This window comes from Falco rusticolus, chromosome 11 (assembly GCF_015220075.1).
Source record: "Falco rusticolus isolate bFalRus1 chromosome 11, bFalRus1.pri, whole genome shotgun sequence".
Taxonomy (NCBI): Eukaryota; Metazoa; Chordata; class Aves; order Falconiformes; family Falconidae; genus Falco; species Falco rusticolus.
Window position 1 is genome coordinate 4,847,347 of NC_051197.1, and position 16,341 is coordinate 4,863,687.

General features: G+C 36.4%; 1 protein-coding gene across 4 annotated transcripts in view; it reads left to right on the top strand.

Moving 5' to 3' along the window:
- The window catches only part of OMA1 (OMA1 zinc metallopeptidase), a 28,045-nt gene that overhangs the window by 630 nt on the left and 11,074 nt on the right, over window positions 1–16,341 (top strand). For all 4 annotated transcript variants that reach the window (XM_037404974.1, XM_037404976.1, XM_037404977.1 and 1 more), the window contains exons 2-8: window positions 532–1,060; window positions 1,476–1,704; window positions 2,770–2,943; window positions 3,037–3,144; window positions 4,740–4,868; window positions 7,916–7,990; window positions 9,873–10,022. In XM_037404974.1, coding sequence (XP_037260871.1) covers window positions 552–1,060; window positions 1,476–1,704; window positions 2,770–2,943; window positions 3,037–3,144; window positions 4,740–4,868; window positions 7,916–7,990; window positions 9,873–10,022 — 1,374 coding nt within the window. In that variant the 5' untranslated portion in view covers window positions 532–551. The remainder of the gene's footprint in view (window positions 1–531; window positions 1,061–1,475; window positions 1,705–2,769; window positions 2,944–3,036; window positions 3,145–4,739; window positions 4,869–7,915; window positions 7,991–9,872; window positions 10,023–16,341) is intronic.

The window sequence follows — 16,341 nt, forward strand, 5'->3', positions numbered from 1 at the left end:
CCTGCCCAGCGGGAGGGCGTTTCTTTTTCCATGCTCCGTAAGGGACTGCCGGCTGGGAGACTCTTTTTCGCCGTGAGGAATCGTTTGTTTCTAGGACAGGTGCGGCAGTTAGGCATCCTGTGTTCAATAGCAAAGGTCTTGGTAAAATGTTCAGTAGATCCCTGTTTTCCTCTGTATGTGTGAATAGCACCTGCAGTAAGTAGCCCAGTAGTACAGAAAGGTGATGGTGCAGATGTGTCTTCCGCAAGGGGCACCCGCAGTCATTCTGATCTGGTGGTAATAAAAGCAAAAGGAAAAAAAACCAAACCCACCTTTGTTTTATTCTCAGTGACAAGGCATTGGCTTTTCCACAGTCCAAACCAGATTGGTAATAGTGCAACAGGATGCAGTTGTAGCTGTGACTTCTTGGGTAATGTAGCTGTTGGCAAACGAATGCCTGGTATCTGTTCAGATGAAGCAAAGTAATGTGTCAGAGTTTCATGTTTGGGTGGTTTTCCTAATACCTCTCTGCTTTTTTTTTCTTTGTTTCAGGGTAACCAACTAAAGAAGTTATGAATATCATCTGTGGTCTAAATTTGCTGGGCAGAAACTGTATTTTCTTTCGTTTGGCTTCTTTGACCAAGCAGGGGAAGTGCAAGAATCTCTGTAGGTCTTATGGAGCATATTGCCGAACTCAAGTCATGTGTACACGAGACAGATGCCAGAGGTTGGATTTGAGTGGAAATACTAGAATCTGTTTTTTGACTGGAAGCCCTGACCCCTATAGAAACTTCACTGGTAAAGGACTGAGATGTCTTTTGAATGTCCCAAATACAAAAGTATACAAGAATGTACACCACGGTTTGGGAAAGTTTTGCTTTCAGTCTTCTTGGCCACTGAGGGAGAAGCTCGCATCCCTGCAAATCAGTTCTGTAGGGCAATTCCCATGTCATTTTTCTTCTTGGAATATTCAGATCATCAGGTTTTTTCGCACATCACCATCGTTACAGGCTGCACCAGTTCCTCTTTTCTGGATTATTGTTAAGCCAGCTCAGAAATTATTTGCTATCATTCTTGGCAGGTAAAACGTTATTCTACATCCTCTCCCAGTGTAAGATCCCATTATACAAAGATGTGTGCATGAGTTTGTGGTGAATGGCAGGTGTATTTGTAGTGATTTCGGTTTAATATCCGTACAAAATGTTGTAGAACTGGGGCCTAAACTGATGCTTTGCTCAACAAGAAGGTTTTTTCATTATCAGAGGTTATCTTTTGCTCTACTCATTCTCATTTACATGTGGTAGAGGGAGATGAGCCAAGGTGCTAAGGGGCATTTCTTCTGTGGGAGGGAAGAAATGGAATGGAGTAGAAGCCAGTGACAGTATAACCTTCCATAAACTCATGAGGTGAGACTGTAATAGAGAGTACAGCAAGGGCAGACGCTAACAAATTCCTTTTAAACTATGGCCTAAGTTAACACTGTTTGTATCTTACAGGAGCATAAGAAATTGGTGGAAGGCACTTCCTCCTAATAAACGGGAACTTTTTAAAGAAAGTGCAAGAAAAAATAAATGGAAGATAATGCTGGGTGTGAGTAGCTTAGGAGTTTTATTTGTCATGTTTTACTTTACTCACTTGGAGGAGACACCCATCACTGGGCGCGCTCGACTGTTGGTGTTTGGAAAAGAGCATTTTAGGGAACTGTCACAGATGGAATATGATATGGTAAGATTTTAAAGAGTTCAGACGACTCTAAAACTGTTAATACTTTTTCTTTTAGCAATGAGATAGTCCAATTAATGAGGTGGACAAACTGGTGTCCTTGGTAAGTTTTGAACTTCATGCTCAGAACCCTACAGAGCACCTCCCTATCAGTTACCTCTTTGTCCCCATCCTTTTTGAGAGTTCCCTTTCTGTCAGCAGACCATGAGGGACACGTGGTAGTTAAAGAGCACTGTTACATGAGTGTAGCAAATATTTGTTACTGTGTTATTGTAATATAACAAGAAATATAGAAATCTGTTAGAAGCAATAAAAGCATAGCCAATAGGTTTATGTTGAGATCCATCTCATTTTCTATGCTGATTTGAGCATTCTTTGGCACTTGTTTAAGGCCCTCTTTTCTAAGCTGTCACTTTGTAAGGTAATACTCTCCACCTGCATTCAATTCTACTTTTTTTTTTCCATTGGATCAGCTCATTTTTCTTTAATTGGTTTCTTCTAAACTGTCCGTTGGACTAACTTCTGTTACTTTTGAGTTCTATGACTTTCTGTTCTAAAGCCAGTGAAACTTGATAAGCCATATAGAAAAATGTCACTGTATTCCTGTTTGATAGAGAATGTGAGATAAGAACAGAATAAGTACAAGGATATATTCAAATTACATCTTCTGTATAAATTTGTCCACCTGACAAATTACAACAGAAATACACAGATACAGAAAAATTGTAAATTCAGATGGAAATCCAGGAAGGTATAGGAAGGTTTGCTAAATTGTGATGCCAAGCTCAACTTGTGTATTAGGAAAATACCAGATACAGGAGGCTGTAGGACCAAGTTTATGCTATATTATTTTTGATCTGTGGTCAGTTTACTTCCTTCTAAGTTTATTAATCCTTAACTTGTGAGTCTGAAAGCATGAACTGTAATATATTGGCTTTGGCTATATGAAAGAAAAATGTATTAAAACCTAGTTGTAACTAAGTTGTGTGTAAGCGCTAAATTTGTTCAACAGTTAGTCTACTGCATGTGTGTTCTGCATGGCAATCATGATTTTTTTTTTTTTCAAAGTGGATGGAGGAATTCAAAAGTAAAATGTTACCTGAAACAGATGCACGCTATCAGGTTGTGGAGAGAGTTGTTGGTCATTTATCTGAAAGCAATAAGGACATCCCGCAGGTCTTGGCGCTCAAGTGGATTATCCATGTGGTGGACGAACCAGGTGTAAATGCTTTTGTGCTTCCAGTAAGTTGAACCCAATACAAAAAATATTAGTAATATTGAAACAGCATTTTATTTATGTGTCTTCTAATTAATTTTCACTCTCTTTGTTTACAGAATGGCCAAGTGTTTGTTTTCACTGGACTGCTAAATGCAGTTTCTGATATTCATCAGCTGTCTTTCATTTTAGGACATGAAATAGCTCATGCTGTGCTGCAACATGCAGTAAGTATTTAAAGAAAGCTGTATAAATTTTCTAAATTAAATCTGATTACTTAAGATTTTCCCCTGTCATTACCGACCAAAGTTTCAGTGTGACTCTTTCTAATTAATGAAAAGTTGAGTTTGAAATGAAAGTGTTCTACTACACTATATCCTTATTACTCATGTAGTACTTAATAACTGTCAGAAGTCCTGTAGTAGTTAGCACCAAGTTGACCAGTACTTTTTTCATAGCCGTAAAACTGGACTGGCTCGCCATTAGCAATCATTTAGAACTTGGTCCGCAGATGCCTCTCCTGTAGTGCACACATAAGGAACTGAGGCCCTCAGCAACTTGGTTTGTTACTCCTACACATTAGTATCTAAAGAAGTAGATATGCTTTAATAAAGTATTCTAAAATAAATGATATTTTTATTAAAGTAGCACAGTTCTAGAATACCTGGAGCTTGATTCTGCATTTACAGATGGTTGCTTTCACAGACTCAATTTTTCCATATCCTGACTGGATGTCTTGAAAGTGGTAATTTTTTGCCATTTGAACAGAATAGATGTATTAATTTTGTTGTGCTTTGTAGGTACAACTGTAAAAAAAGCGGATGGTATAGAAATATGGCTCATACTGTTCTAGGTTGAGATGATTTGCTAGAAAGTGCTTCTTTGCCTCCAAGTTGATTTCTTTCTGTGCATGTCATTTAAAAAATTGTATTTATTACCTATCCATCAGTTTGAGAAGACATAATGAGAAGCCTGTAAACATAAAGATCCTGCTAAAATTACAAAACTAATCTGGAAGTGGGTAAATACATTTTGAAGGTAGTGGAAATATAGGAGAAATGCTTTACTGTGTCTTGTATGATTTTGGGTGAGCGACAGTTCACATCATAGTTTCTTGGGCTCAGTTGAGCCAACTAACTTGTTAAACTTAAAAATAAAAAAAGTATTTCTGAAAATAAAAAAACCAAACTTCCATATCTTGTATGGAACCTGCATCACCCAACTAGCATAGGGAAAAGTATTGCATGATCTGTCTTGTAAATGCTCAGATCAATTTGTTGCATGTCAAATAAGAGCTCTGAAAAACAGAAGAGTTTAAATTCCTTTCCTAAGAGTGTCTCAGCTTCTGAAATTAAAGGAATGGAACAGAAAAAAAATTATGCCTAGTGTCCCCTTATCCCATTAGTGTTCCTGTCTAAATGATGTCTATCTCTTCTCCAATTAATGTAAAGAACAGTCTTCTAGGTCTTTTTATAGATTTTTTCATTCCAGCTGAGGTGTTCCATGGCCTTCTTGCTAAAGAACTCTGTCTGCATGCTGCCATCACCTTATCTCTAGCTTTGAAACTCTCTAATTGGGAGATAGCCAAAATGTGTGTGTTCCAGCTGTATTTATGCAGTTGATATGGATTCTGGACTGAAAGTACTTTGTATCTAACTGGATGTTTTGTGCAAGGAAGGGGGCTTGTGCTGCTTGCCCTGTTCCTGGAGCTGCATAGGAGAAAAAAAAAACCCAGTGATTTTTGAAGTGTTTCCAAATTCTGTTATGTTCAAAAGAAATGTCAGACAGCAAGGAATGAAAATGGGACATTTTTTGTTTGCAGGCAGAGAAAGCCAGCCTGGTTCACTTCCTGGATTTCCTATCACTCATCTTTCTCACTATGATTTGGGCCATCTGTCCTCGTGATAGTTTGGCAGTTGTTGCCCAGTGGATTCAGAGCAAGTTGAAGGAGGTAAGACTGACATTTTACGAGTCTGACATTCTGAGATCCACGGAAAAACATTTTTACCCTTGGGGAGATAGTACCACTAAATAGTATGTTTGAGGGAAAAAGGGAATAGGAGAAATATTACAAGCAAAAAATCAATATTTTAGTATGTTTTTGAATGAAATATGTTTTTATGAATCTGCATCTACTTTAGTTGATGTATATTTTAATTTGCCATCTTGAAGAACTTTAGGTCTCCCTAAAAGAATGATATCTTGAGTCAAGCTGGACAGGCTTAATGTTGTATATGTTGAAATACCATGTTTTTATTTTGAGTAGTTGTCAAATTGTTTCTAAACCAAATACAATATATGGAATTCTTTAAATACATTGTTAGCGGTAAGAATGGTTTCCAAGATAAGAAAACTGAGAATCTAAACATTCATTTAAAGTATAAATGCTGTGATAAAACTTGCTGAAATAATTTTTCAGACAGCATATATTCCAATAAAGTAACGTTCAGAGGCTTTTTCTTCAGTGGTCTAATTTACTCTGTGCCTCTGAACAGTTACTGATCTATTTCTTTTTGAAAAATTAGGGTTTTTTTAAAGAAATTTTGCTTACATCCTAAAACTTGAATCTGAATTTAAGTGAAAGAGCTCTTTGGTTTCTTCGACTTCTTTTGATGCTTTTCCCAAGATTTCCCTCTGTTCCTTAAAAACATGAAATTAAACATAAGCAATCTGTTTTGGTAGTTCTTATGCTAATAGGTAGATGTGTTGATTCTGAACATAAATTATCTCTAAAGAGCTTGGATATTTGTACAAGTAGCTAAGAAACCAATACATTGATGAATGCTAGCCAGCATTTTGAAGAGCTGAATTTGGAAAAAACAAAGTGTGAATCAATCCTGAGACTGCTCATAATTTAGACAGCAAGATTTAACTCCCTGTCAGCATCTTTCCTCCCCTTCTAGTCTAACTGCAGCTCATATTTTGGCATCGTGGGCTGGAGTTATGCTTTAGATTGCAAATGGAATCTGAGTTTAAGCTTGTAGTTGTGGTGTGCTATAGGAAAGTTCTATCCTATATGAGATATTATACAGTAATGTCCTAGTTCAAAGCTCTGATCAAATCATCTTCAATAACATTAAATGTACCCATATATAATGCAGAATAAATGATTAATACTTGCAAAGCTTTCATCCCACATACAGAAGATGCTGAATAGAAAATTTTGTTGCTGTCACCCAGAAGTGCAATTTCTGTTTGCTTCCTCCATTCAATGTTTGCCTGTTGTGCTTATGTGAAAAGGGATCTTTCTGCACAAATTCTCAGGGTGTTCCTTTTCCTCTTCTTCCATGACTATATTTTACTTTTTAAAGTTTTAGCATCCTACTCTATGAAAGGGTAATGTAAGTCACATTATGGTACTTGCTTCTGTTTCAGTATTTGGGTTTTTTTATGACCTCAGAGGCTTAACCTCTTTTACCTACTGACTCTTGTTTGTTTTCTGTTATAAGTACTTTCCAGTGACTCTGTAGGTCTTTTGGCATGCTAGCTCCAGTTCTGCTTTTTTCTCCAAAGCTAGTGGGTATGCTTGCCTTAAGACATCGTTCTCTTATGAGATTCATGCATGGTTGTTCTTTAGTCTTGTATTTCTGAATTGAAACATGTTGGCTTTGTTTTTACAGCAGGAGTTATTTTATATGGGAACTATAGTTTATCTGGCTAACTGGGAAATGGTGTTTTAGGAATATATGACAGACTAGCCAGGGATATCTTTGCTGTTTAGTGAATATATGCACTCCAGTAGACCTAGAGCATTTCTCAAGGCAATAGGAACACATATTCCACTTTGAATAATGACTTTGTCATCAGAGGATTTATAATTGCAATGTTTACGGTGGTCTGTAAGGAAACTTAAGAATTTAGAAAGTGACTTCATCTATGGTTACTTATAAACCAGCATATTTGGCTTTAAAAAACCTGTAGAGAATCAGCTTTGGTTGGCTTTTATTTTTGACCTAGTAAAGAAAAACTGTTGGTACTACTTTAGAAAGAACTAAGAAGCTGGAGATAACATTTATGTACTCAAGCACTTAGCCCACTTCTTTGGTGCTCTTAATTTGTAACTGTTTTGTGGTTTGTTTGGGGTTTTTTTTAGCTCTGGAACTTACAAGGAAGACTTATTTTTATAACCAGATAAAGAGGTGATAAAACTTTTTTACCTTCGCTAACCTTGCACGTCCTCATTCTTCAGTTGATATTTCCTAATCAATGTCTAAACCAGAATGTTGTGACTTGTTCCTTATGTCTGCAGGAGCAGGCTGCTTTAACAGGTCCTGATTCACATTTGCTGTAACCTGATATACTAGGGCAAGGCTGCCCGAATCTACATGAATTACATATACTAGAAGATCGTGGTATATATGACTAAATAACTATTTGAGAAAACTACCACTGTCTTCTAGTGTGTGTTAATACAATGTTGTACCATAGAAAAAATAGGAGAGGAGTTGGTCAGATTTATGTGTTCTAGCTTGATTTCTCAAGAGCAATTTGTAACTTGTGTTGAGGGGGGTAATCATGACAGACGAGTGGTTTCTGCATGAAAATGTTTATGGCTACATTCCATACTGTGGGCTGTTTACCATACAAAAGTAGATCATACCAAGTTTAAAGACAATCACCATAAAAGTTGAAGGGAACCACTGGAGTTTTTTTACGTATAGTTGTACAACAAAAATATTATTGCCAATAGAAGAGTGAAGTGAAAAGGTCTAGTTTAAAGTTGTCATTGACCCTTCAGTTGCTGCCAAAGTGCTGTGAGACTGGCTGATGCAAGGGGCCATGAAAATAGGTATAATATGAATTAATTTCCACTGAATACAGATCAATGAATTACATATAATGGAATTAAAGATTCATTAAGAAAATCAATACTGATCACATGCAATGTGAACATTATGAGCAATACCATTTCTTAATAGGTTAGAAAAATAGCTACAATGCTGTAGCTTTGTACACATTCAAACCCAAGAAATAGAGCTTTGATGTGTTTTTTTGCAGTTCATGTTTGATAGACCATACAGCAGAACATTGGAGGCTGAAGCTGATAAAGTGGGACTTCGGTTTGCAGCAAAGGTAACTACAATTGGTTTGTTTTGTTAGCAATTTACCAGACATTTTTCAGTTTCCATTATAAGCAGAGGGAGTTTCACACTTCATACAGAGGTAAACTGTGTGTGGAAGGGTTCCCAAGTTTTTGAAGAGATGTAGATTAATGAAGTAGTGAGAAATAAAACAGTTTATAGCCAGAATGACTTTGTCTTTCCCTAAATTGTATGTAATAAAATTGAAGTTTGAGAAGTTGTGCGTTATTAACTGCACAGTATATTTATTACTACTAGGAGAAAAAGCTACATATTTATAAAGACGAAAATGCAAAACAGTGAGCTTGCATAAGTAGGATTTATTTAACTGTATGTAAAGATATAAATCGCTTTTCAGATTTTTGGTTCATTAATAGTTTCCATCTATTGTGAGAAGTTCTGAGGAATGCTTTATATATTGTAGTGCACATAAAATATTCTGATCTATAATATCTATTCTTACAAAAATACAGTAATGTTTGAGAGCTTTTGATATTGTGATTATATTTTATGTGATTGCTGATAATTGCAAGATATATAAATATTGTTCTAGTATTTAAAGATTGAGGCTAAATACAGCCATAAAAGTAACATGGCTTTGCTAACGTAAGGTAAAAATTTGGTCAGAAACTACTCAGCATTTTTTTCACAATTTGTTTTTTTCAGCCACTTTTTTTTGTCCCTGTGGATTTACATTATAAATTAAGAAAGTAAGACACCTGTTTCATTTCTAGCCAAGCGCGATAGAGCTGGATAAGTGTTAGATAACTATGAGACCAGCACCATCTAGTGTTAATATTTTATAGGGAAAATTTCCTTTTCTTAATAATTGTTGATATTTCTTCAAGGAAGAATTTTTAAAATTAACTTTGATTCTGGGACTGAAACTGCATTTGTATTTTAAAGTCACCTAAGGGACTAATACAATCCATGGAAAAAAATGTCATTGCTGTGTGGGTGCTCACTGCTTTCTAATACCTAAGAGGCAGGGCCACACTGGAAAGAAAGAAGCAAAGTGGTGTCTCAGTATTTCTCTGCTTGTGTAGATAATCTTTTTGTTATGATTATTTTACGAAATAAATTCGAAGGATAAAGCACCACTTCTATATTTTGTTGTGTGTGTGTGGGTATTTTCTTACCTTCTGAGTACCTGTGTCTTATTCTCTTAAACAAATGAAATTAATGGAAGAAATCTTGCTTTCTTCTCCCCTCCAATTAAATTCAAATATAAAGAAGTCTGGTGATATACAAAGGCCATTTTTAACTTAGGGTTCCATGACCTTCTATGGTTGAATATATACTTCATGGAGAGAGAGAGAGAAAGCAATTTTGCAGAATTACTATTTTAACCTGTTGTGGATTATACAGATCACCCTTGAAAAAGGCAGTGTAATCACAAAAAAACCTTTGCAGTTCATTTTTAGAGATATTTAAGTATCACTTTATATTTTTTACTCTAAATTTCTTCCTGTAGTTTCGTCTAAATCTGTGGAGATGAATACTTTGTTACTCTGCTGTACAGTGTCTAGCAAATATGACTTGGAATGTGCAGCTGAGTGTTTTGTTCTTTAAGAACAAGTACATGCCAGAAATTGAGTCTTTTTCTCCTGAATTGTGTAATTCAGGTGTAATTAAGATTGGTGGAATTACATACAGATGTTAAAAGGAACAAATCCAGTATCTACGTGGATAAGTTTTTTTACTGCATTTAAATATTTCAGAACAGCATTTTCCTGTCAGGTATGAAGGGGACCATCTAAACAGGCTTTAGAGATCTAAAGTTTAAGATGTCTTTCGTAATTCAATATCCATTAGAATGTGTATTGTATTACTTTAAAAATAGAGCAGTGAATACATTTCCTTTCTGTTTTCAGGCTTGTGTGGATGTAAGAGCAAGCAGTGTATTCTGGCAACAAATGGAATTAGCAGAAACCATTCAAGGACAGCCCAAGTTACCAGAGTGGCTCTCCACACACCCTTCTCATGAAAACAGGGCTGAGCACTTAGACCGACTTATCCCAGAGGTGAGCAGAGTTGAAGTATGTCTTTTTCTCTTAAGATGGTTGCCAGAATTTGTTTGGTATTGATTCACAAGCTACTCTTTTAGAATTGTGCTTATCTTTCTCCTTACAGAATTTTTCTGTTACAAAGCTCTTTACCTTTTATTAAATAAGGAAAAATTAAGGTAGCACAGGTAAAAATAAGATTATGTTCTAGAGTTGGATTTTTTTTTTCTGATTTCTGATTGAAGTGTAGCATTTTGCTTTTGAATGGCCTTCCTGGTATAGAAGTGACAATGTCTCATCCATTCTTTTATCTTTTTTTGCCACTTTGGAATTTAGTTTTTTAAGTTGGATCCCTAAACTGTCTTGACTTCTCTTGCTTTGGTAGCTAGCCCTAGGCTGTTAAATAGAGAATGCTCCATCCTATCCTGTGTCTCTCACTGATGTGGGATTGAATACACCTTGAATAGCTGCGCCTCAGAAGAATGTCAGATCCCCAGCAGAAGATTTCTTAATAGCCCTAGTTATTATATGTCTCTGTAGATTTGCAGCCTGCTTTTTTCTTCACATCTCTGTCACATTAGGGAGGAAATTTTACCCCACTCCAAGGAACTTGAGCTGATTCACACAGTTGCTGATCCGTCTGCAGTATTTTCTCTTTCTTTCAGATTTCCTCTCAGAGGAATGCCGAGTGGATAGCTACTTGGGGGTTGTCTTAATTTGATGTGCTACTCACTGGTAGCTGAAGGACAGAGAACCGTTCCAAGCTTAGTAATGTTAGTTTGTTTAGTGTTTCTTTAAGTAGTGGGGTTTTCAACTACAGAAAATTAACATTTATTGGGTTTTGCTTAGTTTTGTTTTCAAAATAGTGTTAAAGCACTTCACAACAGTACTGTTTTTCAGGAACCTAAATTGTGTTTGGAAATTTGAAATAGTTTCTTATCATCTCTTTTTAAAAAAAAACTCTCAGTCACTCTTAAGTCTTTCTGAATTCCAAACTGTAAGACAATTGAAGATTTATTGGCAGAGTACTAAAATGTTGAGGTGTTTGCTGTTTTCAAAAGAGAAAAAAAGATTTTCATGAATCCTTTGATGAGAATGAATGCAGTGAATATTCTAAATGATGGCATAAATCTAAATCAGCATTAGGGGTAGGACGCTGGAAACCAGCTAGGCTGAACATTTTAAATTATTAAACTTTGCAAAGAGAGGGTGTGAGACTTTTGATGGATTTTTCTGACGCATTAGAGCAGCTGAATGGAAAATTACGCTTGTTGTGGAGCCTCAGTTTACTTAGATTGAACATAAAGGATTCAGGATCCTTTATTTTCATACAGTTATTGACTGGCTTATAAAGCGGTAATAAAATAAGTTACTACTTATGGTCTACCTCAGGACTGAGCAAATAAGTTAAATAACTGAGCAACTGTGTAGAACTGTTATTTCTGTCTTATCTCTGGTAGTTTAACAGGTGGAGCAGCCTTCATCTTTTTATAACCACTCTCACTTCCAAGAGCAGTGGAGTCTAGGAAATTTTCTTCCAAAAGATAATTGAGGAGGAGATGTTTTCATTTGCCTTTTACCTTAAACATTCTTTGGAGTAGGATGAGAAAGCAGGGGCCAAAGGCTCCCTGTGTTCAACGGAAGTTCACTAGATAAGTGAGGTTGATACTGCAAAAGTGGAATAAAAATGAAAGTATGTAGAGGTGGTGTTGGAGGCTGCTTGTCTGAAGCGTTGACTCCCCTTCATCTGACCCGTCTTCTTGAAGCTAGTTCTCAGGCATTTAAAGGGAATCCCAGGGCTTTGTTGTTCAGTATTGGCGCCTTTTTTGTTTCATTGTTCACATACCTAAAGCTTTTTAGAACAGTATGTTTACCATATATTAATGGCCACTGGCTATTCAGAGTCCAGGAGGAGAAGCCACAAAGGGCCTTTTTATCTCTAGTATCTCTCTGTGAAGGAACTGTATTTCTTAAGACTCAGTATTAGATCCATTGTGAGTGTTGTTGTGTTTCATATGCTCATGGTTTTGAAGCTGAAATGGTTTCCAGGACAATACAATACCTATTGCTAGACCAGCTACTGTAGTGGGGGAAATATGGACAAGTTTTTTGACTTCTCAGGCCACAGATGTTTCTCTGCAGGACTTCTTGTGCAAGCAAGTTCACAATAAGCTGTGATCATATAAAGTGTGAGTTTTTCTTCAGGTAATGAAGTGGCATGTCTCAAAGAGATGACTTAACAGTCTCAGGAAATGTAAATTAAAGCAGGAATATCATGGGGATTCTCCCGGGGGTAAGTAAAAGACAGGGAGCAAATCAAATGAGTTTTAAAAGATCTTGCCTCTGGTTTCCTGAACAAGTTGGAAGCTACAGCCAAGCTGAGGAATTAGTAAATGAAAGAGCTATAAGCAGTTACAAAGCGATGGTGTCCTGGAAAGGAAATAAAGGAAATTAAAAAGATTTACCATGTTTTGAAAGGATTTCTCCCTCAGACTGGGAGAGATTTGGATTGTCAGCTAGGAAAACAGAACATACTGTTAATTAGGAATCTTAAATCTCTTAGAATTCCCGCATGGAAGGTGGTGAGATGTTTGATGAAGGCCTATGCATTTTATTTTCAGAAAAAGAAATCTTAGAATAGTTTTATAGTAGCAGGAATGATGCTTACCATTGTTCTGGAGAGAAAAATTGTGGAAGTGTAGTGCCAGAGAGCAGCTATAGGATTTTCTCGTTATCTCTAAACTTTTTTATTTTAACATTCTCTGACTTTCTACAGTTTGTCTTCCTTTTTCCTAGTATGCTGTTCAAATAGAGACTGTACATCAGCTGAAGCCTCAGCTAATACTGAATAAACCAGAAGGTTATCTACTGAGCCTTGCCTGTGACACAAAAATTCATCTTGACGTGACATTTGCTTTTTTGGCATCATGTTGTTGGCTCAGATTGCATTTTTGATTCACTGTAACTCCTGTTTCCCACTCTTTCTTGTGGAAATGCCATGGTGAGATTGTTTCAAGAGTAATACTCAGTTGGGATATGTAATCTCTACTGCTCTTTTGTTTGCTAGGTCAATTAACTCGTCAACAGAAAAAAGTTAATTAATTTAGTTTGGCAAGATCCGTTCCTGTTAAATCCACATTGAATGTTTATTTTTATTATTGTTTGGGTAGTTACTGCTTATTCCTCTTATCTGCTGCCTTTTGGATATAGAAGATACATTTATTTCACTTCCTTTTCATGAATGGTTTTGTAGTTTTGTATATTTGGCCTTTGGTTATGATGTGAAGATTGCTTCAGATACCTCTAGCAATATAATATATTAATTAAGCCCCATCAATGTGAAAACTTAAAGGAAAGTAAGAATAAAAAATACTGACCTGTGTTTCTATCCTCCCCATAAAATTGTTAAAAGTTTTGTCAGAATTGTTCTTTTGTGTCAACAGAAGCAGTGAAAGATGTGAAGTAGTATTATATATAAGTTGCTTTTCTTCTCTAAGTAACAAATCGATCCATTCTTTTAATCATCTTTTTACTACTACTTCATTTATAGAACCTGTTTTCTTCCCTATGCCTGCTAATTGTAGTTAATTTTGCAACTTGTTTCTTATTTAAATATTTTTTCCTTTTTTTTTCCTACATGCTTGTGCTGTTTCTTAGTTTTTGTCAGACTTGCAAGGTCAGAGTGTAAGTCAGCCCTGCCGAGGTAATCACAGTTAATACACAAGAGACTATAACCCTTGGCCTGGTTTGCTGACAAGAGAATGATGTGGCTTTTATACTGAGAGAGCTGATGGCCTGAGAGGTAGGGTGCACTCCAAAAGACTGTAAGGTGTCGAGATGCAGCAGTTAGCCTGGTATCTGTGACAGTGGTGGAGGATTAATACTGAGAGCTAAAAAATACTTGTTTCTGTATTTTTCCCAGCTGGTAGGCTTTATATCAAACCTATAGGATGAGGCAGACCTCTGTAATTCTTATACCTTTCCCCCACCCAGAATGTTGCAGGTGACTGCAATTGTACTAATAAGAAAAACAGCTTCAACTTTGTTACTTACAAGCAATCATTTTGATAGTTTATTTGAGATCTCCTGAACTGGTAAGCGTGCAGGTGGTCTTTAGTCTGAATAGCAGCCCTTCTCTCTTCAGGCTAACCAGAAAAGGAGAGCATTAAAGTACTCTCAGTTCCCAGGTGAATCTATGTACTCTCTAGCTAGTTAACCTTGTCTCAGTTCTGTCTGTTGTCTTTATTGAGAACACTCTTCAGTAAAAACAGTCATTGAAACGTGTTCTTATTATAATGTCAATATGCATGTGCTTCATTAAGAATGCTTTACTTATCCTCTTAGCCAAACAGTCAAAAGCCATTTTACTTGAGCAATTACTAGATTTGAGGTTGCTAGAGATTTTGGAAGTACAGTACAGCTCACCACATTGAGCTGCCCTGTCTTTCAGGAAAAACTGTATTGTAAGCTCCTCAGTCTGTTACTGGCACCTTGATGACGTTATGGAGCTACTGGCACAAAACAGAATAGCAGCAGTCAACTGAGCCAGAGAAAGAACACTTTCTAACTAGGGTTGAATGTTGCATGGCAGTCACAAATGTACGTACGAGGGCTGCTTTCACTAGAATGCGCAGTCATAGCTGTCTTTAACAGTGAGATGACATGTCAACACAGCTTACCATTCTCAGAACTGTACTCTTTTTAATGGCATGTGAGTTGATGGTGTTGAATAGATAACTTCTACCCACTTGGACAGCTTTACGTCTAGCAAGAACGCTAAGACATCTACAGGGTGAAAATGTTAGCTCTGAAATACTGGTTTTTTGTCTTTGCTGTTGTGACTTTATTATTTTAGATAAGTGAAACTATGGAAATTGGCCAGACGCTATATAGCCACGAAAACCAGAGATAAAAAATTGCTAAATTAGTTTAAAAGAGGATTACGTTGCCCTTTCCAGGATACAGCTTAAATCTTTATATTTCCATTTGCCTTGAATAATGCTGCTTGACATTAATGCAGTCTCGCAGCAGCTTATGTTGTGGAAGAGAACAAGAGAAAACTCTTGGTTTGTCATAAATGTCAGTTTAGAAATTAATTGGACACTGAAGCAGAAGAATGTTCAGCAGTATGGTTGCATTTGGTGACTACATGGACAGTCATGCTGTCAAAAATGGAATACTGAAAACTTTATTTGTATTTTTTTAGTTAGGCAAGAGTAATATTTGCATGCCTAATCTTGACTTGTGTAGCCAGTAATTTGAATGTTACATTTCAGCATGAAATAGCTGCAGAAGCACTTGCTGCATTCCTGGAATACGTCTTTTTCCAAAACCAGTTGTTAAATTTAAATGTTATTTGTTCCTAGCCATTTACAGCAAACTCTTGATCAGTTTACTGTGGTAAAGTCAGGGAGAAATGTGGTTTGGTACCTCCTTATACAAAGAAATGAGTTAAGAAGCTCTGCTCTTCTATTTTAAAATCTGCTCTAGTAAGATGTTTCCAGTGTCTCCTGTGGAACAATACCAGATTGCTTCAAAATGATGGGCAAATACTTAAGCTTAGGTGTACTGGAATATTTGGTCTGATACTTCAGCCAAATCTGGTGTATATAAAGCAGATTAAAAATTTGTGCTTAGTTTTTTAAAGGCAGTGCTAGGACTGCTATGAAAACTGTGTTACTTTCTTCCTCCTCTTTAATCGATCCAGAACATGTGAATCAACCCACGCTTCCCGCTAACACTCCCTAGTGCTGGTCAGGAGGCACCTGACTGCAACTGGGGACAGGTCTGGCCACCACTTTCCAAGAATCCATGGTTATGAAATGAAGTGGAATAAAGTATACATTTGAACTTATTTTCGTATGAAAGGATTAGAAATAAAGCTGGTTGTTAAACTACCCATATTTTTATGCTTTTAATTGAGGCCAAGATACAGATAATATTGCGTAGAAGTGGCCATACCACAGTGACCGTTGATTAATGCTATCAGGCTAGTTCTTGATTTGGTGTTTTACTTTGCAAATCTTGAAAAAATAGTTCTCAGTGGAGATGTAGAACCCATTAAAATTCTACATGTAATATTTTGGTAGATGATACATAGGATCTTACTTTTCTTGATGAGTTTAAATGGGTCTTGTAGGAGAATCCATGGATACTATTTGGTCTGTGTATAGCCACTTGCAAAATAATGCATTGGACTTAGTTGTGTGGTATCCATTGTTAGCTCTAAAACTTATTGCCTGTTTGTATGGACTAAATAAGGTGTGTTCAGCTTTGTTAAAATGAATGCCAACTTAAGCATCCTTTAAAACAGCTGACTTTTTAGAATTTTATATCA